This window comes from Littorina saxatilis, linkage group LG11 (assembly GCF_037325665.1).
Source record: "Littorina saxatilis isolate snail1 linkage group LG11, US_GU_Lsax_2.0, whole genome shotgun sequence".
NCBI classification, from domain to species: Eukaryota; Metazoa; Mollusca; class Gastropoda; order Littorinimorpha; family Littorinidae; genus Littorina; species Littorina saxatilis.
In genome coordinates this window covers 29,093,654-29,118,266 of record NC_090255.1, presented here as the reverse complement: position 1 = coordinate 29,118,266, position 24,613 = coordinate 29,093,654, and the positions used below count along the sequence as shown (strand labels likewise).

General features: G+C 41.6%; 1 protein-coding gene and 1 non-coding gene across 5 annotated transcripts; one reads left to right on the top strand and one right to left on the bottom strand.

The window, feature by feature from the left end:
- Positions 1–977: 977 nt before the first annotated feature.
- LOC138980200 (splicing regulatory glutamine/lysine-rich protein 1-like) lies at positions 978–17,295 on the bottom strand. Of its 4 annotated transcripts, none has more exons than XM_070353034.1 (12): positions 17,116–17,295; positions 16,162–16,383; positions 14,046–14,228; positions 12,901–13,461; positions 11,198–11,290; positions 10,135–10,212; positions 8,130–8,279; positions 6,928–7,001; positions 6,236–6,283; positions 4,279–4,370; positions 2,222–2,414; positions 978–1,347 (listed from the first exon to the last, which is right to left on the bottom strand). In XM_070353034.1, the coding sequence occupies exons 1-12, from the start codon at positions 17,139–17,141 to the stop codon at positions 1,223–1,225; spliced, it is 1,845 nt and encodes a 614-aa protein (XP_070209135.1). In that variant the 5' UTR covers positions 17,142–17,295; the 3' UTR covers positions 978–1,222. The 4 variants fall into 4 exon arrangements, with proteins under 4 accessions (XP_070209135.1, XP_070209136.1, XP_070209137.1 ...); XM_070353035.1 differs by having other exon boundaries at positions 4,303–4,370; XM_070353036.1 differs by having other exon boundaries at positions 12,901–13,425.
- Trnam-cau (transfer RNA methionine (anticodon CAU)) lies at positions 14,376–14,448 on the top strand. The gene has a single exon. It is a non-coding gene; the product is annotated as a tRNA-Met (tRNA).
- Positions 17,296–24,613: the final 7,318 nt, after the last annotated feature.

Genomic DNA, 24,613 nt, shown 5'->3' with positions numbered 1-24,613 from the left:
TTGTTTATATCTTTGTCTGATCATAGATCTATAAAATGAATGTCCTACATCATATCAACTTTTAAGAATTTTGACAAATTAAGGGTTTTTGTGGTTTGCTAACTGACAGAATTGTGATGAAGCGTATGAACAATTACAGCATAAAACACACCACATTGGCCTGAATCTTTACTTACTACATTCTTACATAAAGCGATGTATCAACTTCTTCCTTCATTATCTGGCAAATGGCTAGAACATTCGTACTATAAAATATTAGTTGTACCTTTTTGGGGTATTTTTGACAAAAACACAAACACCTTAGTCTTCAAATGGAGGGTCCTTAAAAGGGGGTGGAGGGGTTAAGGGGGGGTCAACTGTACGACTGGTTAGCTGACGTTTCATTTCTGGTAATTCTTTAAAACAATAATCAATAGAATTATAGATTTTGTTCCGGTAAGTGCAAACACCGCTTCAAACATTGAACAAAATGATGTGAGTTTTGCTATTTATTTATTCTTCAAGCAAGAGAACAAATTCAACATTTTGGAACCAATCTCAAACATGGCACCTCAAAAGTCAAAGCACAGAAATAAACATCAAGCTAAAAACAAAAACAGCTTTATTTTTTAATAAATTGTCTTTGATTTATTAAATGAAACTTAAAATTCACATACCACTTTGATCTGTGTGGTACAGCCTAAGAACTATCACGTACATGAAATGTCAAAATGACACAGTCACTACACACACACTTGAATACACACATGAATACACACACAAACACACACACTCACCACACACATTAGAGACTATTCCATATTTTTTTTGCACAAAAACACTCACATCCTTTCCCTCAAACAGAAACAGTCCTGAACACATGTGCAAATAAACACACGCATTCACAAGTTGGGACTCACGCACATAATGAACACACACTCTATATCTCCTCCTCTTGCGTGCATGCTCCCCCCCCCCCCCCCCCACACACACTCCCCCCCCCCCCCTTGCCACTCTCCAGCCTCCTTTCTCTCTCATGTCGTTTAATCTTTCCTATGTTTCTTCATTACCATACTACATTGCAACAGCAAACTAAAACTTTCCCAGCAAAAAAACAATCAAACGAGTACATAGGCGCACATAATACATCAACAAAAACCTGTCGCTAATTGTTTTCAAGTTTGTATTTATCTTAATATGACAGATGAATACTGAAATTATGTCCACTGGGGCCAAGTAGGGGTCAGCGTTCTGAGGTGCTGTGTGGATACTCGTGGTCGTCTTCGCGGTGCGGTTTCTTTTCCCCGTCTTGGTCCAACTCTGAGAATTTGTCGTGCTTCCACTCTCTCTCTGGGCTTTTCTCATAGTCTGAAACATAAAGCAAGATCTTGCCTTATAAGATGGTAAGTACAGACAAATCATTTCAAAATGTAAAACTTTTCACAACCTGTCACAAACATTTAACAAACAAGTACTACATTATGTACTTAAAAAAAACCAAAACAAAACAACAACCAAACCTCTTCCTCGTCACTAACAGCAAAAACACATTTTCTCAGCCACTGCCTCCAGACACATTTGACTGCATTGAGCAAGGTAAAGAATCGTTCTTTCTTTCTTTCTTTCTTTATTTGGTGTTTAACGTCGTTTTCAACCATTCAAGGTTATATCGCGACGGGGAAAGGGGGAGATGGGATCGGGGAAAGGGGGGAGATGGGATAGGGGAAAGGGGGGAGATGGGATAGAGCCACTTGTTAATTGTTTCTTGTTCACAAAAGCACTAATCAAAAAATTGCTCCAGGGGCTTGCAACGTAGTACAATATATGACCTTACTGGGAGAATGCAAGTTTCCAGTACAAAGGACTAAACATTTCTTACATACTGCTTGACTAAAATCTTTACAAAAATTGACTATATTCTATACAAGAAACACTTAACAAGGGTAAAAGGAGAAACAGAACCATTAGTCGCCTCTTACCACATGCTGGGTAGCATCGGGTAAATTCTTTCTCGTCCCAACCAATATGGGACTCCCCCTAACCCGCGGGGGGTGTAAAGAATGGTAAATCTACCACACTTCCCTCTTCTTTCTCTTGTCCATACCATTCAAACCTTACATCAGGCACACCTGCCATTTACAAAATGTCAGCACCAAAAATGAGGTATAAAAAGATAAGTTAAACAAAATCAAACATCTTCTTCAAATCAGAAAGATTAGGATCAGAAGAAAAAAACCTTTACCTTTGCGAAACCGTCTCGGCGGAGAAAAAGAACGAGTATTGCCTCCCAAAAAGTAGTTCCCCCTGCCCCTGTAGCCCCCACGCACATAGCCACGACTCCGATAAGGACGGAAAGGACGTCGCATGTTGAAACGACCTCTGAAGAATCGACCACCACGACCTCTCTCACGACGCTCGTGCTCCCGGTCATCATGCTGCAAAAAGAATGTAACAAGGTGACCTTTTTTGTCCATGACTGTTTTCGTAGCCGTTTTTGGTTTGACCACTACAAATAATTAACTTGCATCTATGAAACGCTAAGTATTCTCTGAGCTTATCTGAGGAGTAATTGTTAAAGAAGTGAAGAAGCTAAATAACACTCAATCAAAAAACAAAGAGAGGACTTCACACACCAAGACATAGTTAGTACTTAACGCAATGCCTCCAAAAGACCGTAATTATGCAGGTCTGCCTACCCTCCAAGTGAAGCTTCAGGGACAAAGTTCTGTTGAAGATTAAAAGAAGTCGATTTTGCGCTTTGCGCAACAGTTGAGGTTGCGCGAAGCGCAAGCCGGCCGGCTAGGGGGGTCCGGGGGCATGCCCCCCCGGAAAATTGTTTTGGCCAAAAGGACACAATTGGTGCAATCTGGTGTCATTTTACCCTAACATTGCCTTCAAATCATCTTGCCAAACTTGAACATTGTCACTGTAAATGTCACTGAAAAAATGAAATTCAAACTTACAATATTTACATTTTGTACAAGGTTTGGTGGTGTCACTGCATTCATTTGGAGCTGGCCTGAAGGGACCTGTAATAGGCACTCTTCATGTCTTTGAGCTCCTTGTTGGTGTAAACTCTATCCAGAGCTTCACCGGGTCTCGACTTGGCGACAACAAGTGCTTCGAGAGTGTCTTTTGCCATGCTGCCTCTAAAATCTGTCTTGTTCTTGCGGACCACCGAGAAAATCCTCTCGCAGTGTGCTGAAGAGTGTGGAATGGTGAGGATTGACAGCATGACCATTGGCAAGTGTTGGAACATTGACGCCATCTTTTCTTCGACCTTTTCTTCTTGCAAGAAGTTGACGCGCATGCGTATTAGCTACAAAAAGCTGCTCGGCAATAGTCGGAACCCGCCTACGTCATTTCTCAGCTGTGACTTCGGCAATTTCCGGAAGTCATTCACCAGGCAATCTCTCTCGCTCACACTGTTGTGAGCGTGTTTGGAATTTTTTTGAGTTTCCGGGACGCATTTTGAACATCCGTATTTTCCGGAACACTTGATAAAATTTATTGATTTCCGGGACAAATACGGAAATTCCGTAACGGTAGGCAGACCTAAATTATGCCCACTCACAACTCATGTGCACATCCCAGAAACATACACAATGTTAGATATGATGAATGATCTGTTTCCGTTTTTACCAACCTCCTGCGGGGTTTAAACGTTCATAATTTCGAAAAACTTGCCCTTGATAACTGAGTTACTTCCAATGTCATGGGAAGCAAAGGTAAAGCTCTGTATGTGTGTGTGTTTGTGTGCACTTGTGTGTGTATGTGTGTGTGTTTGCTTATGTGCATGCTTTCTCATTTGAACATGCAAATGTGTGTGACAGGGTGACGCAGTAGTCCCCGTTATCACAGCAGCTGCTGAAAAGAGTTGTCTACCTTGGGCACTTATAGCGTTACCGTTCTGTGGGTTTTAGAGAGCTGTTTGTGATAGGATTCAACTGTTGTTTTCTCCTGGTAATGGTATGCTCTTGCTTAACCTTCGTGTCAATAAAACAGATGTGAATCGGGCTATTAATTTAGCCCCAAATTACTCCTATTTGACTTGTTTTGCCCCCAAGCATAATACAAATGTATCGTGCACTTGATCACATGTCTGTCTGAGTGTGAAAATCGTAGTGTGTGGGCATTACTGTTAGCTGACTTTTTACATATTTTCTGCTCTCTTTTCTCAAGATGTTAAAACTCTAATAACAAAGATCACAAGGAGAGGCCACAGAACCTTGATTTCAATGTGGTGTAGAGTTAACCTGAGTCAAACTTGGAAGATTAAACAAAACAACAGACACCTACTCTTTCTTGTATGTAATCACATACCATGAAGTATTTTGGGTCTTTGGGTATGGATTCAGGGTCATACAGCCAGGGTGTCTCCATGTTTTTGTCTGAAACACAAGCAACCACAAAAAACACTGTAAATGAGAATCCATCACTTATTCACTTAAAATGCTTTACGGTAAGCATATGAGTCTTCATAGTGTAGCTCAATGAAAACACAGAGGTAAAGAAACAACCTTGCGCAGTAACACAATCTAGCTTTTAACCCTAAAATGAACCCAAGGACAAATTATGCAATCTGAATAGATGAACTGCGCACGGCTGTTCATTTCCCCCTAAACTCTCCCCTTTAGTTCCACACACTGCCTGCTTCACCCCTCCCTGCCCTGACCCAGTTTCTGGCATTCCAGACTGGCCTGCACTATCTGGCCCCCCTGGGAAAACGAGAGCCCTCTTTATCTTTACTGGAGGCTGGCAGCGCACCACACTTCTCTCCGCACCACACTTCTCTCCGAGTTGAAACTTTATAAGTTTGAATGAGAAACGTGTGTTATATCTGCAACACTTGATTTTGTCGGGTTCCGTCCCGTAAGTGTGTCTTAAAAGACTGCTGACTGTAGCGTGTTTATACACCTTGTGGTTCACTAATGCACTATTTCATTATTGTATTTGTGTGATTTTCGATAGTTTGGACAGGCAGTTACTCGTGTCAGGTAAGACGGAACCCCTTTTCACCCAAACCTAGTGTAGTGCATGTATGTGTTTGTCATATATACCTAAGGCCAAAAAAAAAAATTTGTCTGTTTCTGGTCACCCGACCGACCCTAAATTTCGGCGCCGACCCTAAACTTTTTTTTTCCAAATTCAAATTTTTTTGTGTTTTTTTGGTGGTAAAGGACAGGGTGAGAAAATGAACAACAAAAACGTGTGAAAACGAAAGTCCGCTGACGATTTGTAAATGTGTTGAGTGTCTTGTCTCTATGTATAGTGAATCCAGTCTCTTTGCGCGATTTTTAAAGTTAGTTTTATTGGTCTACATTTGGGGTTAAAAAAAATAAAAAAAAAAATTAAAAAAAAAAAAAAAAAAAAACGACCTACCGACCCTATTTTTTTTAGCCATGTTACCAGAAACAGACAATTTTTTTTTTTTGGCCTAATGTGGAAGACAGAAAAAGTGACTGTGTTTTTACAGTCTATTGTAAAACACATGAAAACCTCTCGCACGCACACACATTTGAAACATGGTCGGCTTTTCAGTTATTTTCAACTTCACGCATGGCACGCATGTCTGAATGTATGTACGTCGTGTTTGGTGTCTTTGGAAAGGTTATGTATGGTCCTTTCTTTTTTGGTTGTAGTGATAAATGTACGTTGCTTCAAAATGAGACAATTGTAGACGAAGCCGAGCATGTCTCTTTTATTCTTTTGGCGGCGAGCTATCGCCCTCGCCGGGGTTTGTTTACGTTGCAGCGCCGAGCGCTGGCAGTAGTATTGCACGGGCGAGGCTGCTTTTCGTTGCTCGCGCGCTGTAGCGTTGGCAGCAGGGACCTTATCAGGGGAAGTACAGGGAGCAGCAGTGACCGAGGGTCATGACCTATTTAGCTGCCAACTTAATCGTAAGCTAGGAACAGCCGTGTGCGGAATGACTCAATTTTGAGGTGGGAGGGGGGTGCGGGGTGCGGGGGGAGCACATTTAGCAGAGTGTAACAAATAATCGTTGCTGAAATGTTGATCCAGGCATCACATGAATAGTGAGCTCCATTAAGCATATTTTTCAGAAACATGTGGGAGTCAGACAATTTTGTGTGTGCTTTGGATTTGTTTGTCAAAAAAGGAAGGTATAGGCCAAAGCTGACTTGCTTCGCATAAAAACATATATATATACACATCCAAAAAGATTTGCACAATGCACAAGTCCTGGGACCGAGAAAACATTAAAAAAAAATTGTGGTACATCTTCATGTCTGCTTACCTTTGCGTCGAGAAAAGTCGGGCAGCTCTTCTCTGTCCTTGCTTCGGTCTGCAAGCACATTTACATTTTAATTTGATATGAGCAAGTATAATGTGTTGTTAATTATCAAATGGAAGGTGCCCAATGCCCCCCTCCCCCCCCCCCCCCGACAAAGTTAAGAAGTTTTGTTACAAATGACAGATAATTTTAGTTTTTCTCTTTATTGCTTTGCCTGTCGGTTTGTTTTGAAAGGTCTGGGAAAGGGAGAGAACAGGGGTCGTTACCTCACAGTCATAAAACTGAGACATCTCTTTCTAGTTTCTTGTTATCTACAACAGTTGTTACCAAAGAAGAAAAAGACAATGAAGAATAAGAAGACACTCTTTGCTTTTGCAAAAAACAAGGAATAAATCGGAAACATTAATAATGCTTCATGTGGAAATGTCGACGTTATTTTTTTCATGTACAATGTTTGTAAGGATATTGTTCATATTTATGTTTCTTATATGAATAAACGCCCAACATTGACGTGCTTTGCAATTGTAAAAAAAAATAAAAAAAATAAAAAGACACTGGAAAAAATCCTTGCTCCAGCCAACACCACCTCTCTACCCCTACCTTCAAACAGAACAAGTGTTACCATGGCAACAGGATATATATGTAAACACCAGCACTCATGACATAACTCATTATTCTCTTCCACCAAAACGTACCTGGCCTGCTATCCCTGGCGTCTGAAGACCTGGGTCTGTCCTCACGGCGATCCCTGTCTCTGTCAATGCGAATTCTGTAAAAAATTGAGAAAGATATAGCAATGTGAGGCAGAACACTAATGCCAAGCATCCTTTAACCTTAGAACAATGTCTTTATCATAACTGTGAAGAAGAGAACGGAGATCACTGTCGAAGTCGGCCAATCTGCAATCACTTTCGTCTCAGTTCGTCTATTCTTAGAAACATTAGCGAAAAACATGGGAGATAACTCTGTATTCTTATTTTGATAGATTCCGCGCAGTAATTATGCATCCGGTTAGAGAGATATGCCGGCGATACGGCATGGACCGATGATTATCAGTATGTAATGCCAAGGTCCACTGACAAAAAGGGAAAAAAAAGAAAAAAAGAAAAGAAAGCGCCCCAACTGCGTATCTCTCACTTATGGAAAACCTAACTCAAAAATTCAAAAATTGATCTGAAGCAGTATCCTTTCTGAAAATGGCACCCGGCGGCCTAACAAAGCTCATTACCAAGAGTAAGACTCTCTTGATTGCTATCTTTCTTTCTTTTCTTTAATTGGTGTTTAACGTCGTTTTCAACCGTTCAAGGTTATATTGCGACGGAGGGAAGGGGGGAGATGGGATAGAGCCACTTGTCAATTGTTTCTTGTTCACAAAAGCACTAATCAAAAATTTGCTCCAGGGGCTTGCAACGTAGTACAATATATTACCTTACTGGAAGAATGCAAGTTTCCAGTACAAAGGACTTAACATTTCTTACATACTGCTTGACTAAAATCTTTACAAACATTGACTATATTCTATACAAGAAACACTTAACAAGAGTAAAAGGAGAAACAGAATCCGTCAGTTGCCTCTTACGACATGCTGGGGAGCATCGGGTAAATTCTTTCTCGTCCCAACCAATATGGGACTCCCCCTAACCCGCGGGGGGCTCTTGATTGCTAAGGAGAGTCAAAAACCAGTCAACTTTAGTGCAATAGTCAGGACTAAATTATCTTAACTTGGGAGAAAAAAAATGCAAACACCAGTAGAAGGACCGACAAGATGACGATTTTCCGTCTCCTATTTTCACATTTTATCAAGCAAAATACCAGAAATTGGGCGACGCTCTCAGGACGATTAGTGAATTAATTCTCCCTCATTCTCTTGTCAGCCAACTCTTTTGAAAACACTCACCTCGCATCAACGGAGGTTTTTCTGTTCGAGCTGAGTTCATGTCGAAGGTCAGTGGGGTCAAGGTTGGAGCGTCTCGGCGGCCCAGCCTCATCCTTGCCCTGGAGCTCAGCGAAGCGAGACTCAAAGCGAGGGTCGTTTGTAACTCTTACTCTGAAAGACAAAGAACTGTTTTTACAAATCTAGACTAGCAATATAATCGGAAATGATAAATCCTTTTTTCTCTCACCACCTGTGCCACATACACACACATTACATTAAGGCCAAAAAAAAAAAAAGGTCTGTTTACGGTAACATAGGCAAAAAAAATAGGGTCGGTAGGTCGGGATTTCTTTTTTTTTTCTTTTTTTTTCTCCAAAAAACCATATTTTTACGTTATTTTGCCAAAAAAACTTTTTTTTTTCTTTTTTTTTTCCCAAATGCCAAAAAAAAGTCTAGGGTCGCGCGAAAAAACTAGGGTCGGTCGGGTTACCGTAAACAGACCTTTTTTTTTTTGGCCTAACAACAAGGGAGACAAAGAAACTGCAGTCAAGGAGGGAACAGAAAGAAAAAATACACACAAAGAAAAAGCCTACAATTTCCATCAAGGCCTTTCTTGATTGAGCCAAAGGTTGACTTTCCAAAGACTTTTTACAAAAAATTCAGCGCGAAAGCTTTGCGCGGCAATCTTAGAGAAGTTAACCCCACAAAAACGACTTCGTCCAAATAATACAAAGGTTTAGAAAAAAAGTATAATTCTTCTCAATGTGACTGTAAATGAATTCTTTAATTGAGCCTGAAATTGATTTTGCGAAGGCTTTTTACTGAAAATTCAGTGCCAAAGCTACGTGAAGTAGACTTCGCAAAGTCGATTTTGCCTAATCAATATCAGAAAACTATTATAGACTAGATGAATACCCGCTTCGCCGGGTAGCCGGCTTCGCCGGGAAGAAGTACTTAGAGCCGTACGCCGGCTTCGCCGGGTCCGAACAATGAACCCGCCAAGCTTAGGTCCCTCCCAGATTCGTGGAATGGGAACAGCACGAAAATGATTCAGTGGCCATAATGCCATTCCTGACCATATCGAGTCCCATCCTTGTCGACGAATGTAACCGTGTTAATCACCTTTGGAGGCGAACTCCACTCAAACAGGATTGAGCAATTTAGAGCTTATCTGTAAGCCCTTTCGGACTGTTATGGCTTTTCAAAGGAAGGCCAGTACATACAAATACACAAAAGCCGCCAGACCACATCACAAACAGAACTGAACAATCCCCAGGTGTTGCTCACATAGAGAGAAACACACACACACACACACACACACAAACACAGAGAAGCCGTATCTATAGAGAGATAGATGACAGTGTATTTTTCGCGTGGCTATAAATTAATTCGACCTTTGCACTTTTACAGTGAGGATAATTTCCGGGTCCAATTTACGTTCTGGACACTGCGGTGACCTTCTAAAAATAGTAACAGAACGCCGGGAATACCCGAAGATGCCCCCTTCATATTATAGTGCACCATACGAAGGAAGGGAGGTAAACGCTGAAAACATGGAGAAGATGAGAAGATAAGGAAGAGTTACTTATAATGGTGAAATGAACACAAAAACCAAATTCGGTTCAGCGCTGCGCGCTGAGAGCACGTGTTGAAATATCTCATCGATGATATTGTGTCCAGGGTGTGGCTGAATACGGTGTCCAAATTTGAAAAAGATCCACCGAGAACTTTGGCTTTGGTGTGTCAGTATGGGGGCCCGGGTAGCTGAGGTGGAACCAAAATAGCTGAGGTGGAACCAAAATCGGTTCAGCGCTGCGCGCTGAGAGCACGTGTTGAAATATCGACCAGGTTGTGTCCTGTACCGGGTCTACCTGAATATGCCCACCAAATTTGAAGCAGATCCATCGAGAACTTTGGCCGTGCATCGCGAACTCACACACAGACACACACACAGACACAAGTCGTATATATATACAGATATAGATATATCGATGCTAATTCTTGCTATGTGTTCAGCTTGACTAACCTGAACTTGGTATCGCTTTGTGAAGTTTGTCTTGCCGGACTGTTTGACCTGGACGTGGATCTGCCTCTTTTTACCGTTCTAAACGCAGGAAAGACACACAAACACACAAGTTCCTGATGACAGTTGAAGAGACAGAAATAGTAGAGAAAAGAAAGTTAAGAAACTTATCCATTAGGTTTACGTTACCCTTGTCCAAACATGAAATTAATACAAACATTGGAAGTTAAAATACTTACTTCATACAGTCCTTTAAAAAATAAAAATTGTCAAGTGCCCCATCATGATCTTGCTTGTAGCTCCAACTAATTTAGAAGGGTTAATAACACTGATGGGGTCTATGTCGACCAAAAGAGTGGGATTCCCTGTAGGTGGAGTTCCTGGAGAGGGATTCCCTGTATACAGGGAATACCACAGGATTTAGTTCCTGTAGCGTGTCGCTGATATCGCTGAAAGTCACGTGATGCTTGGCGACATCGGTAGAATTTGATGTTTTTCAATCTTTTTTGATATTTCTTAGAAATTCGAGTATGGTTTGCAAGTTTTATTGAAAAACTCCACCCTGTGGGATTCCCTGTATACAGGGAATCCCCCTCCAGGAACTCCACCTACAGGGAATCCCACTCTTTTGGTCGACATAGACCCCATCAGCTTTAATAACAGAGACTATGTAAATGGGATTAAGTAGCACGCAGTTACTGCCCTTTGGCTTGACTTGTGTATTTTCTGTAGCTCATAATTAACTGAATAAAAATAAATCAAAGTACTTACAGTTACACATGCTTAATGTATACCTGAATATTTACACACACACGCACACGCACTTACATAATAACTTCAGGAGCAACATACACAAACACAACAAAAACTAACACCCTCTCTCTCTCTCTCTTTCTAAGACAAAAATTATAACTAACAGGGGTGTACCTTAACTTTTTTGGCTACCGACCAGGGGGGAATTTGAAGTTGACAGGCAGGCGGGTGAAGAGGAATTATAAATTCGCCCGGCGCGATTTGAACCCGCCCCGGGCTGTCGGTAAGGTACAGCCCTGATTAATTTCCTCACCTGGTGATTTTAAAAGAAGACCTGTACTGGTAACCGCTACTTTGTGGTTCTGCCGGCTGGGATGATTTCCCTGGCTTGAGTCGTATCACACGCCTGAAAACAAATTTATCATATTAACTCATTGTCTCCCAGGTACGGATATATCCGTACCCACTCATATGGCTTTATCTGACCAGGTACGGAAACATCGGTACACACATTGTCACTACATTGCATCTGCTCTCATTCGGCACATATCCGCATTCTGCTCAGACTATTAGCTTCAGTCGCTTCCTGTAACGTCAATCTAAGCATGTTGATACACAGTTTCTACACAGTTACTACAATTCTGAGTGACCTGCTGCAGCACAGCTGGTCTCGGCTAAAAAAAAAACTTGGTTAAGATAGGTGGGGTACAAAGTGTTAAAATATAGGGATGGCCAAATCTCAACATTTTAACTCGCCAACCGGGCGAGTAACTTCAAGAAAGTTACTAGCCCGCCAGAAATTTGACTGGCCCGGTACATACCGCAGTTGCTGCATCTGCAGTGTTTATATGGCTTTGCAACTCGATATTACAACCAAAAGTGTTGCATTGGACCAGAATTTTCACTGGCCAGCCTGGCGAGTTGCCAGGCTGTTTCTACTAGCCCGGCAGATTTTTTACTCGCCTCCAGCGATCGGGCGGACGATTTGGCAATCCCTGTGAAAAGCTACATTCCTCATCAAGTAAGCAATCCTTCTCACAAGCACCTTCAGTGTTTTAGTCAGGCTAAGAGCATGCTTCAGCTTTGAATATACTATGCCAAATATCAACAGCCTGGAGACTGGAGTTGGAGTTTTGTGTTGAATTAATTTTGTAAGTGACACCTTATGACCTATGTCAATCTACTACAATGTTTCAGCAAGAAATGCCCACTCTGCACAGAATGCGGCCACAACAATGACTGTTGCTATGCGTCAAAGTGAAACTGAAAGGGTGCTATTATTCCATGTGGAAAGCCTGTGAACGTGCACACATTTTTAAATGTAAAAGTTGAAAAAGACTCCTTCACTAAGAAAAACCTGGACGGTCATCCCAATTAAAAAAGACAGCACAAAGTTAACGTTCTCTACTATCTGAACAAACCACTGTTTCATGTAGAAAGCCCCACATAAACTGGAGAACGAAACCATATCAAGAAAAGCAAAGACATCCATCTGCATAAGTCAGACCTGGGAACCCCTTTTTTGCACTTAGAGTATTCTCAAGCAAACTTGGTGTATTTTCAGAAAAATGACCGTACTCCACACAGCATTTGAACATCCATGTTTCAGATTTATTTCACAAGCTTCCGTCGCACCTTTGATAAAGTTTACCAATACGTTTAAAACAAATGCTTCTTTCAATATTTTCTGACAAAAACTGTTATCATTTGTCAAAATACTGCATCGGCTTCGGGATGCGCTGGTGAAGAAAAGCAGCAACCGTAGTCATCGTATTCTAGACAATGATGCGTACAGAATACGGCAAAATCATTATAGGTTCTCAGGTCTGAAAGCCCCACATAAACTGAAAAAAAAATCACATCAAGAAATGCTAAGACAGCTATCATCTGCACAAGTACTCCGTAAGACTGGTAAGAGAGCTCTCATTTCAGTGCACCAACAATAATACCAAGTCAAACTAATCAGTCGAAACAAAAATCACATCTAATCAAGTCAAAAGCAACAACCCAGCTAACCTTTCAAAGTCGGGGTCATCCGACAGATTCTTGTCATGGCCGAAAACCTTGATTTCCTCCCTATCGAAGATGGGTTTGTGCTTGCGTCTTTCGGGATAAATCATGGTGAACAGTTCTTCGTTGAACACCACAGTCACTGTGGAATCCTCCGACGGCTCAGCGTAGGGGTTGCGCTGAATAGCGATAGAGATGTCTTCATCCAGTTCGAAATCCGTGTCCTGGGTTATCAGCGAGAAGATCTTGTGGAGGCGGTTTCTGGGTATCAACTCTTTCCCCTTCGCCGCTGGAGCTGGAGGTCTCTTCCCGCGTGTGACCTCCGGTGACCTTGACCTCTCCCTCCGTCTGCCTAACCTGTCCTCCATTTCCTCAGGGTACCTGGGGTCTGGGTACTTGGGGTAATCTCTCTCTTCGCGTCTGGTTCGGGATTGAGACGGTCGGGGTTTCTCAGCGCTATGGCTTCGCGACCGGGTTTTGTGGCCTTGGCGTCTGTTCGGCGAAGCTGAAGAATGTCTGCGATGTTTTTTCCTGGAGGAGAGTTTAATTTCAGGGCTGAAAGAATCTCTGCAAGTTACGGAAAAACACTCAAGTGTGTGTATGTATACAGCACAATGACACCAATGTACAACAGTTAACAGTTGTTCACAAATTCCAAAAACTTGCTCTTCAAAGATAGGATTTTGTGTGGATGTATACTCAAAGCAAAACATCACATAATTTGTATTGTTCAAATGATCGTAGTTAGTTCAACAATGTAGCTGGAGTTACTAAAAGGTCTTGAACTGGAACATTTTTACGGGTCCTTATACAAAAGAGAGAGTATGTGAGATCACATTCACAGGGGAAACAAAGAGAAAGAGAGAGAGAGAGAGAGAGAGAGAGAGAGAGAGAGAGGGGGAGAGAGAGAGAAAGAGAGAGAGAGAGAGAGAGAAAGAGAGAGAGAGAAAAAGAGAGAGAGAGAGAGAGAGAGAGAGAGAGAGAGAGAGAGAGAGAGAGAGAGAGAGAGCAAAGAGCCTGGCTTATGCAGTGACTGAGAAAGACAAGGAGACATCAGTGTGATTGCCCACTTAGACGCGAAGAATCAGCACACATTCTTAACTTGTTTATATCCTACCATAGTGCAAACCAGACACCCCTCCTTCACATACCTGGAATGAGCTTGTTTCCTATCTTTCATGCTAGACGTGTGTCGCTCACGGCTACCAGACCGATGCCGCTTGTGTCTGGATCCTTCCTCAGAGCTTGCGGACTTTGACCTTAGTTGATGCTCTCGTGACCATGACCTTCCCCTGCTGCGAGAACGACGATGGTGGTGGTTGCCTGACTCATCCCTGAAAGACACGGAATAATTGTCACACCTTTATTTTTAGTACAGTGGAACCCCCTTCAAGGCACCCTAATCTGAGGCTTCACTGATCTTGGGCAACAGCAATAAACACAGGCTAACTACAGCACATATCGACGTCATCACACAGACCGGCACGGTTGGCCTAGTGGTAAGGCGTCCGCCTCATGATCGGGAGGCCGTGGGTTCGAACCCCGGCCGCGTCATACCTAAGACTTTAAAATTGGCAATCAGTCTAGTGGCTGCTCCGCCTGGCGTCTGGCATTATGGGGTTAGTGCTAGGACTGGTTGGTCCGGTGTCAGAATAATGTGACTGGGTGAGACATGAAGCCTGTGCTGCGACTTCTGTCTTGTGTGTGGCACACGTTAAATGTCAAAGCAGCACCGCCCTGATATGGCCCTTCGTGGTCAGCTGGGCGTTAAGCAAACAAACAAACAAACAAACAAAATAAACCAGGCTAACTACAGCACATATCGACGTCATCACAATATTTTGGCGTCACTCATGTTAGACAGCTTTTCACCAGAAGGCCAAAACTGATTATTTCTATTATGAAACGGTGTTTATATTAGTACCTGGCATGGATAGAAGGGTACAGACACTGTAAAACCATGGATTGTCCATCATATTTGTGCAACTATTTCTCATGGAGAATGATTAACTTTGTCTAAAGCACAAAATCTTCAAAGTCAACAAGAATCGAGAAATGCACACATTTCAGGACGATGATGATATGCCCTGAAGCTGCTCCAAAAAAAATACTGTTTGAGTTTAACAATGTGGCAGAAAAGTGACAGTAACACGACAAGATCTTCATTTAGCTACTTCTTCTTATTCTTGTTCATTCGTGGGCTGCAACTCCCACGCATACCCGTATACACGAGTGAGCTTTTATGTTTATGGCCGTTCAGGCGACATTAAACTTTAAAGTGGTGAAACTCAGATTCCGGGGGACATTTGAAATTAAGTCCTATAAAAGAACTTCAAAAGAGAGTTCAATGTTTAGCTAACTGACATCAAACCTGGTGGCAGAAAGGTGTACATCACTACATGTCATGCATTATGAGTAAGCTAATCTCATGATCTGGAATGAGTGAAGAAAGTAGAATGTTAACCCAGTGGATACCAGTAAACATGTTTAATAATTATTTTTAACAACAGTCAGATAAATGACACTAAAGTGAGCATAAGAAAACTTGCCCATACTGAATCAGTGAATGTGCCTTGGAAACTCGCAATAAAAATAGCATTGTAAATCGTGACACATTGACGATGGGCGCAATAGCCTATATAGTGGAGAAGACGCCAGCCTCCTGTGGGGAAGGTCATAGGTTCAAATCCCGGGCCGTGTCTGGTGGGAAAAGGGTGGAGATTTGTTCTGGTCACCCACTCCCACCTTATGTGCAGACCTGCTCGTACCTTAACTACCCCCCTTTGTGCGTACACGCAAGCACAAGACCAAGTGCGCACAGAACAGATAATGTAAGTGTAATCCAAAATAGGTGTGGTTAAGGTAACATAGCCAAAAACAATATGGTAGGACTAGGAAGGTAGGCAATCACTTTTTTTTTTTTACTTTTTTTTCTAATGTGTACAAATGAAACCTACTTGACAGGGAAATAAGTGTGCGACTCGAGCGCTGTCGCTTTCATTGCATTATCTGCACTCGTCTTTTTTTTTTTTTTTTGTGACAAATCTAATAAAAAATTATAGGGTCGGCCCCTAAAAATAGGGTAGATCGGGTTACCGTAATCACACCTTTTTTTTTTTTTTAGGCCTTAAGAACAGAAAATCTGAGAAAGCCAGGTCTTAAAAAGGGGGAAGTCTTAAATTAGGAGTTCCAACTTCCACTGTATTAATACTATTATCACTGTCACTAGCGTCAGTGATTGAGTGAACATTAGAAATCCAGCTTTACCGAGCATGCCTTGGAAAGTAGCGTTGAGAAGTTCCTCTGAAAACTGTGACACCGTGGTAATCTCGACGGACGAAGGGCCTGAGCTGCCCTCGCCCCCTTCCTCGTTGATTTCCTCGACCCCGAGGTTGCCATTCTCGATTCTTGAAAGACTGAGGACTTACGCGTGTGCTGACCAGGTCCAGCGATCGCTTTGATTTTGTGTTAGGGGATCCTGATCGAGACCTGAAAGTGATAGTGACAGATAAAAAAAATAATAAAAATGGCATGACAATCGAATTGGAAACAAGTAAACACTTAAAACAGACATGAACCAGAAGACAGACCTGGGAACCCTTGTTTTGCACTTGGGGTATTCTCAAAGAGGCTTGGTGTACTTTCAGAACAATGAGCATTCTCCACACAGCATTTGAACATCCATGATTCAAACATGCTTCACACGCGTCCGCACCGTTAATTAAGTTTAACAATGAATGCTTCTTTCCATGTGTACGGACAAAAACAGTATTTATATGTCAAAATACTGGATTGGCTTCGGGATGCGCTTCTCAAGAAAAGTACTAAGTAGTCTAGAAATTTGTCTGGTCGTATTTTTTCTCCACTGACCGTAATGATCGTATTGTAGACAATCATGCGTACACGATACGGCGAAATTGTATGGGTTCCCAGGTCTGAAAAGACCTCCTGAAGTATATATCGCTAACAGAACTTCAGAAGGCAAACACACATGACCCACTTCAAAATTATTCTGAAGATTTTGCTTTTAACAGTATGAGTGTAACTTTTGCTTTAAGAAGACAATCAAACTCAAAGTACCTGCATGGCGCAATGGCGCAAGTCACAACCCCAAAACTGAACCTTGAACATGCATGCTTTCGGTACCGGTTATTATGGATGTTCTACTTTCTGTGCTTCTACTTCTAGTTCTACGTATCTTCGCAATATTTCGGTACTTACCTTCGGTCCCGCCTGGGAGAAGACATGTTGTGCAAGCCACAGATTGTACAAACGAATACAGAAGTTGGAAAATTATTGGAAACTTCTGTATCAAGGCCTGCACTGCGATTTCCTTGTGCTAAAACAGATAAACATTCAGAGACTAGAGCCACTTGGAGCCGCCATGATGAATTTGACGCGTTCCGGTAAAAACAGTTTCATCTTATGACTGCCTTTGCGGCAAAATAAAAGGAAAGCTACCAAAAGAGGCGTTATGACGAAAGGGGTTGTGTATTATTACTACTGTAGTATCAGCGGTATCAACCGCTTAGAGGTAGGATACGGTTTTGGTTTAGCTTGAGAAGGCGATTTATTTGTCAAAATAAGTTTGACAAGCTTAGGAAAGGTCGTTGCTAAGCTTGGCAGACTCACTGAGTGAGCACGGTGTGTGCCAGTATGTCAGTCAGTGTGTGTGTGTGTGTGTGTGTGTGTGTGTGTGCCGTGTGTGTGTGTGTGTGTGTGTGTGCGTGCGTGTGTGTGTGTGTGGGGTGGTGTGTGTGTGTGCGTGTGTCACTGTGTGGTGTGTGTGTGTGTGCAGTGTGCGTCAGTGCGTCAATGTATGTGTGACGGTGTGTGTGTGTGTGTGTGTGTGAGTGTGTGGGTGTGTGTGTGTGTGCGCGTGTGTGTCACTGTGTGTGTGTGTGTGTGTGTGTGTGTGTGTGTGTGTGTCAGTGTGTGTGTGTGTGTGTGTGGGGGGGGGGTGATCACTGAGCGACCAAGGACTTTAATGGCAATCAACTTTGATCTTTGTATGTAAAAGAGTGTATAGAAATGTATATTTATTGTCAAAATTAAATCATTATACTGATGTTAAAAGTAACATTAACCATGTTTCATCATGCTCTCATAATGGCGCCAATCAATTTTCTTTCGTGTGTTTGAGTTGGCTGCAGTGATGTCCACATCACGGTAAACTTAATTACACTGTATATTCATCGTCGTGCGGCGGCGAACATTCTTCTGAAGAACGAACCCTCACCAACAGGGCGGCACAAGTTAAAAGCCATGCACATGCTCCCATTGAATAAGCAACTTGTGTGTGATCTTACAAGTGTATAAGGTACGTGTTTCATTGGAAGGATCCTGAGTATATCGCGGCAAACATCATTTCACAGAGCTACCAGTCGGTATGAATCTCTTAATTTTATTCAACCTATGCCTCGCATCGACCTTACAAAATGTGTGTTTCATTTTCTGGAACTTCCAGTCTGACATCATGATTCTCTTCCTCAGAGTCCACAGTAAAAACAAAAATTTAAAAAAAGAAGCTGTTCATAAGTATTTGATAAATACTTGAATTGATTTGAATGATTTTTATGATTGATACTATATGTTTGCTTATTGTTCAGCGTTTTTACTCTCTCTTTCTCTCTCTCTCTCTCTCTCTCTCTCTCTCTCTCTCTCTCTCTCTCTCTCTCTCTCTCTCTCTCTCTCTCTCTCTCTCTCTCTCTCTCTCTCTCTCTCTCTCTCTCTCTCTCTCTCTCTCTCTCTATGCAACTAAACATGCGCTGAATGGTTCATCAATTCATTTAAAATGTATGTGCATGTTAAACAAAATTATAATAATATGCAGATCTAAATTAAGTTATGTTAAAAATTGACACTTTGAAATTGTACTTAAACTGCAGCATGACAATTTATTTTTTAAATTTGTATCTGTATATACAGTTATAATGTATTAAGTTTGATGTGATAATTCTTTGATTATATTGTTTTCTGTTCTTGTTGACCCTATATTAGGGCGAGGGCTGGATGTAAAAAAGCAATATTCTTGCTTATCTATTACCCTCGATAATAAAGATTTTGTCTTGTCTTGTCTTGTCTTGTCTTCTCCCTCTCTCTCTCTCTCTCTCTCTCTCTCTCTCTCTCTCTCTCTCTCTCTCTCTCTCTCTCTCTCTCTCTCTCTCTCTCTCTCTCTCTCTCTCTCTCTCTCTCTCTCTCCTGTTAGAACCGGCTATGAAAATGAGGTAGAAGGTCGTGGAGTATACACAAGAGGAATTGTGACCCTCCACCACGAAATGAGTCGCATGTCACCTCGAGCGGTTCTGCGCTAGGCTTAATATTAGCCCGGGGAGTGTCTGGTAACAGTGTGAGGGTTACCTTAGTCACAGGCTTATAACTTAAACAGTTTTCGCTCTTTTCTAAAACGGTTTTCACCACTGGATAGAGCATAAAAAAACTCGTTAGGAAATTGTAAACATATGAAAATTCATGCAAAGGTGACATGCGAATCATTTCGTGGTGGAGGGTCACAATTGAGGATAATTAAGAGACGAAACAAAACTGAAAGAGGAACCAGTAAACAAAACCAAAGCGACGCTACGTCACCACATTTATCTCTGTATCAATGTTTAGATATTTGCCGATAGACACGTCACAGAAAGTCAACTGACAAAAACGTTCAGAAACAGTCAGATGATTTCCTAGACCAGAAGCAGAATACAGACCTCCAACTTTGTGATCACCTCACGGATCCAGAAACAATGGCAGTGCCAGTCGTCTTGAAATCATCTGCGCTTCTTTTACTTCTCTTCCTAGCTGGCGGTATTGTTTACGTTGCTTTTTGTTGTTGTTGATAATAATAACTCGATTTACTACGGAGTAGCAATAAGGTAACTTTTTTTAACTGACATGTGGAATTTTGAGTCCCTTTCTGACAGTTTTGAAAAGTCCGTGATTACTTATTTGGTTAAAATATCCAACAAAGATAGACTAATAATTAACGTTCTAATATAAAGACTTAGTACGATAAATTAATAGAGTGTTTAATAGAATACATTACAAAACCCTGATTCATGTTAGACCTTTTACAGAATTAATACACTACACATGTACTGCACTTTTTACACAGTAACAGGACACAAGATAATTAATGGTGAGAAGATAAAAGCTTAGTTACGGATGGTTGGGATTTGCTTCTTCAAAGAAGACATAAAGCTAGCGATAAAAACAAAACATAAACGCTTAATAGATACATGTTTGTTTGTTTTTAAATGCTAAACAGTTGCAGTACATATAGTTCGCGACAAGCTACATAATGTCAACTCTAGGAACTATTATGTTTTTGTGCACAGCTCTGTTCAGATAACAGTGGAACCCCCATTAAAAAAAAGAACAAGTCGCGTAAGGCGAAAATACAATATTTAGTCAAGTAGCTGTCGAACTCACAGAATGAAACTGAACGCAATGCCATTTTTCAAGCAAGACCGTATACTCGTAGCATCGTCAGTCCACCGCTCATGGCAAAGGCAGTGAAATTGACAAGAAGAGCGGGGTAGTAGTTGCGCTAAGAAGGATAGCACGCTTTTCTGTACCTCTCTTTGTTTTAACTTTCTGAGCGTGTTTTTAATCCAAACATATCATATCTATATGTTTTTGGAATCAGGAACCGACAGGGAATAAGATGAAAGTGTTTTTAAATTGATTTCGACAATTTAATTTTGATAATAATTTTTATATATTTAATTTTCAGAGCTTGTTTTTAATCCGAATATAACATATTTATATGTTTTTGGAATCAGCAAATGATGGAGAATAAGATAAACGTAAATTTGGATCGTTTTATAAATTTTTATTTTTTTTTACAATTTTCAGATTTTTAATGACCAAAGTCATTAATTAATTTTTAAGCCACCAAGCTGAAATGCAATACCGAAGTCCGGGCTTCGTCGAAGATTACTTGACCAAAATTTCAACCAATTTGGTTGAAAAATGAGGGCGTGACAGTGCCGCCTCAACTTTCACGAAAAGCCGGATATGACGTCATCAAAGACATTTATCCAAAAAATGAAAAAAAGTTCGGGGATTTCATACCCAGGAACTCTCATGTCAAATTTCATAAAGATCGGTCCAGTAGTTTAGTCTGAATCGCTCTACACACACACACAGACAGACAGACACACACACACACGCACATACACCACGACCCTCGTTTCGATTCCCCCTCGATGTTAAAATATTTAGTCAAAACTTGACTAAATATAAAAAGATCAGGTCTTAGAGGAAGTGAGTCAGAGAGGTTTTCAACAGAAAATACGAAAAATCAAGGTCTTAAAATCAATCAATCAATCAATATGAGGCTTATATCGCGCGTATTCCGTGGGTACAGTTCTAAGCGCAGGGATTTATTTATTTAAAAAAAAAATTATGCAATTTATATCGCGCACATATTCAAGGCGCAGGGATTTATTTATGCCGTGTGAGATGGATTTTTTTACACAATACATCACGCATTCACATCGGCCAGCAGATCGCAGCCATTTCGGCGCATATCCTACTTTTCACGGCCTATTATTCCAAGTCACACGGGTATTTTGGTGGACATTTTTATCTATGCCTATACAATTTTGCCAGGAAAGATCCTTTTGTCAATCGTGGGATCGTTAACGTGCACACCCCAATGTAGTGTACATGAAGGGACCTCGGTTTTTCGTCTCATCCGAAAGACTAGCACTTGAACCCACCACCTTAGTTAGGAAAGGGGGGAGAAAATTGCTAACGCCCTGACCCAGGGTCGAACTCGCAACCTCTCGCTTCCGAGCGCAAGTGCGTTACCACTCGGCCACCCAGTCCGTGGAAGGAAGTGAGTCTTAAAATGAAGGTAAATTAAGAGAGGTTTTCAACTTTCTTTCTTTCTGTCTTTATTTGGTGTTTAACGTCGTTTTCAACCACGAAGGTTATATCGCGACGAGGAAAGTGGGGGAGATGGGATAGAGCCACTTGTTAATTGTTTCTTGTTCACAAAAGCACTAATCAAAAAATTGCTCCAGGGGCTTGCAACGTAGTACAATATATTACCTTACTGGGAGAATGCAAGTTTCCAGTACAAAGGACTTAACATTTCTTACATACTGCTTGACTAAAATCTTTACAAACATTGACTATATTCTATACAAGAAACACTTAACAAGGGTAAAAGGAGAAACAGAATCCGTTAGTCGCCTCTTACGACATGCTGGGGAGCATCGGGTAAATTCTTCCCCCTAACCCGCGGGGGGTAGGTTTTCAACAGAAAATACGAAAAATCAAGGTCTTAAACTGTGAAGGGGAGATGGGTCTTAAATGTATATTACGGGATGTACATTACTGCTGCATCTTGTCGTCACGCTCAGTCACGCTCATAAGATAATCATTGCCTATGTCGTTTTTTGATGTTTTGAGAAAAACGCAAAAACACTTCTTTGGTTTCTGAACAATCTGCCTATCAAATGTTCGTTAAAAGTTGCAAACTGCCTATCTCGAGCGGTGACAGCTAGATAAACGTGAGATAAAGAGCTGACGGCAACATTTTCAATCAGCAAACTGCACAACAACCCACAAACTTTTGCATACCTCCACATTCTCAAAACAAGTCTTCCTGTATCGTAAAGAAAAAGTGCCTAACTCAAGAAACGAGATCGGCAGTTTTACTTACGTTGCCGTGGCAATGGTTTTCGATGGTCTGAGATGGTGTTTATTCATTTATTTGTTGACTTACAGAGATGCCAATTTACGGTGTTGCCACTGGTGAAAGGTGTTCCAAGAAAGTGTCTTGCACTTCTGGAGACTCTTGTGATCTCGTCTTCAATGAATGCAGTAAGGGATTTTTGTTAGCTAAACATACACATTGTGTGTGTGTGTGTGTGCGTGTGTGTGTGCGTGTATGTGTGTGTGTGTGGTGTGTGTGTGTGTGTGTGTGTGTGTTTTTTTGCATGTCAGGAGCAAGTGTGTGTGTGTGTGTGTGTGTGTGTATGTATGTGTGTGAGTGTGTGTGTGTGTGTGTGTGTGTGTGTGTGTGTGTGTGTGTATGTGTGTTTGTGTGTGAAGGTGCGCTCTGTCTGTCTGTCTGTCTCTCTGCTTGTCTGTCTGGCTCCGTATGTTTGTATTTCTGCCTGTCTGTCTGGTAGGCTGACTGCCCCCCCCCCCCTCTCTATCTCTCTCTCTCTCTCTCTCTCTCTCTCTCTCTCTCTCTCTCTCTCTCTCTCTCTCTCTCTCTCTCTCTCTCTCTCTCTCTCTCTCTCTCTCTCTCTCTCTGAAATTGAAGACTGCTCGTCCTATATATATACATACATACAACTGTTAGTTATGTGCTGGTTTTCAGGAGAAGATTGATAGCTCCTACGCCTGTACAAACTAAAACTTCCCGTTGTTATTGTGGGTAACCCTTCATTTACAATCTCGTGTTTGTTTTGTTTTTGTGTTTGTTTGATTTTTGCTGCCACAAACTTAATTCCACGAAACAATAACAAAATCTCGTATTTCAGGAATCAAGGTTGGTCAAGCATGCAAGAACACACCAACAATGTGTATCACCGGTGCTATGTGTGACACTGGTGCCGACAGGTGTAAATGTGTAGAGAGCAAGTTCGCATCCCATGGGTTCGTTTGCAGTAAGTTCGCATGTTTTGTTTTTGATTGTTCGTACACCGGATGTTTCCGTTCATACAGCCTTCGTTTTTCAACATTTGCAGTAAGTTCGCATGTTTTGTTTTTATCGTTCGTTCACCGGATGTTTCCGTTCATACAGGCTTCGTTTTTCAGCATTTGCAGTAAGTGTGCATGTTTTGTTTTTTATCGTTCGTACACGCCGGATGTTTCCGTTCACACAGCCTTCATTTTTCAACATTAGCAGTAAGTTCGGATGTTTTGTATTATCGTTCGCACACCGGATGTTTCCGTTCATACAACCTTCATTTTTCAACAGTTGCAGTAAATTAAGTTCGCATGTTTTGTTTTATCGTTTGCACACCGGATGTTTCCGTTCATACAGCCTTCGTTTTTTTATTTTTTAACATGTTCTTGTTTTTCTTGGGGAAATTTGCAGTAAGTTCGCATACATATAAGACTCCCTCGATCCTTGTCATCATTGGCATAGCGTAGTTTCGTGAGACGATGCTTGATGCGCCCCGTGTCGTTCTGTTTGGCGAGCCGAATGTAGCAAGCTGTGACAATAACAAGATCTAGATCAGCACTTTTACGGGAAGAGCTTGTACGGGTAACGTCATAAAATCTGGTTTTTACGTCACGCGTTTGCCAAGATCTGCAGTCTTGGTGGGAGCATAACAACGTATGCATTTGGAACATTGGAGAAAAAAGTGAGTCACGGGTGACGCAATATCTACACGTACACGTACATGTCTTTGCTACACGTTCGACCATCTAGAACACTGTAATGACTGAGGCAACGCTGCAACCAATCAGGAACCAGTATTTTGAAATTGACCAATTGTCTACAACTGTCGTTGTCACTGCGGCCTTCCGGTTGTTGTCACTGCCTTCCGGGCAATCAGAATAGCTCTTACAGGCGTCAGAAACCGGAACAGACATCTCTGTGGATGTGCTGCAACGTCTTGTGTGGCTGAAGAACTCGATCCTGGAACGGCAGTCTCTGCTGCAGACAGGACATGTGAAGCTGGAGGGCTGGCAAGAAGGTGATGCAGCAGCGCGTTTTTGGCCGACCCTTTTCTCTGCAGCTTCTTGG

Bases quoted from the DNA above. Each gene is read 5' to 3' on its own strand.
- LOC138980200 (XM_070353034.1), bottom strand. From the start codon at position 17,141: ATGTCTTCTCCCAGGCGGGACCGAAG. The intron at 8,280-10,134 runs GTTAGTCAAGCT...TTTGTCTTTCAG, and splicing joins CAAAGCGATACCAAGTTCAG to AGTAAGAGTTACAAACGACC. The intron at 7,002-8,129 runs GTGAGTGTTTTC...AATTTTTTACAG, and splicing joins AAAACCTCCGTTGATGCGAG to AATTCGCATTGACAGAGACA.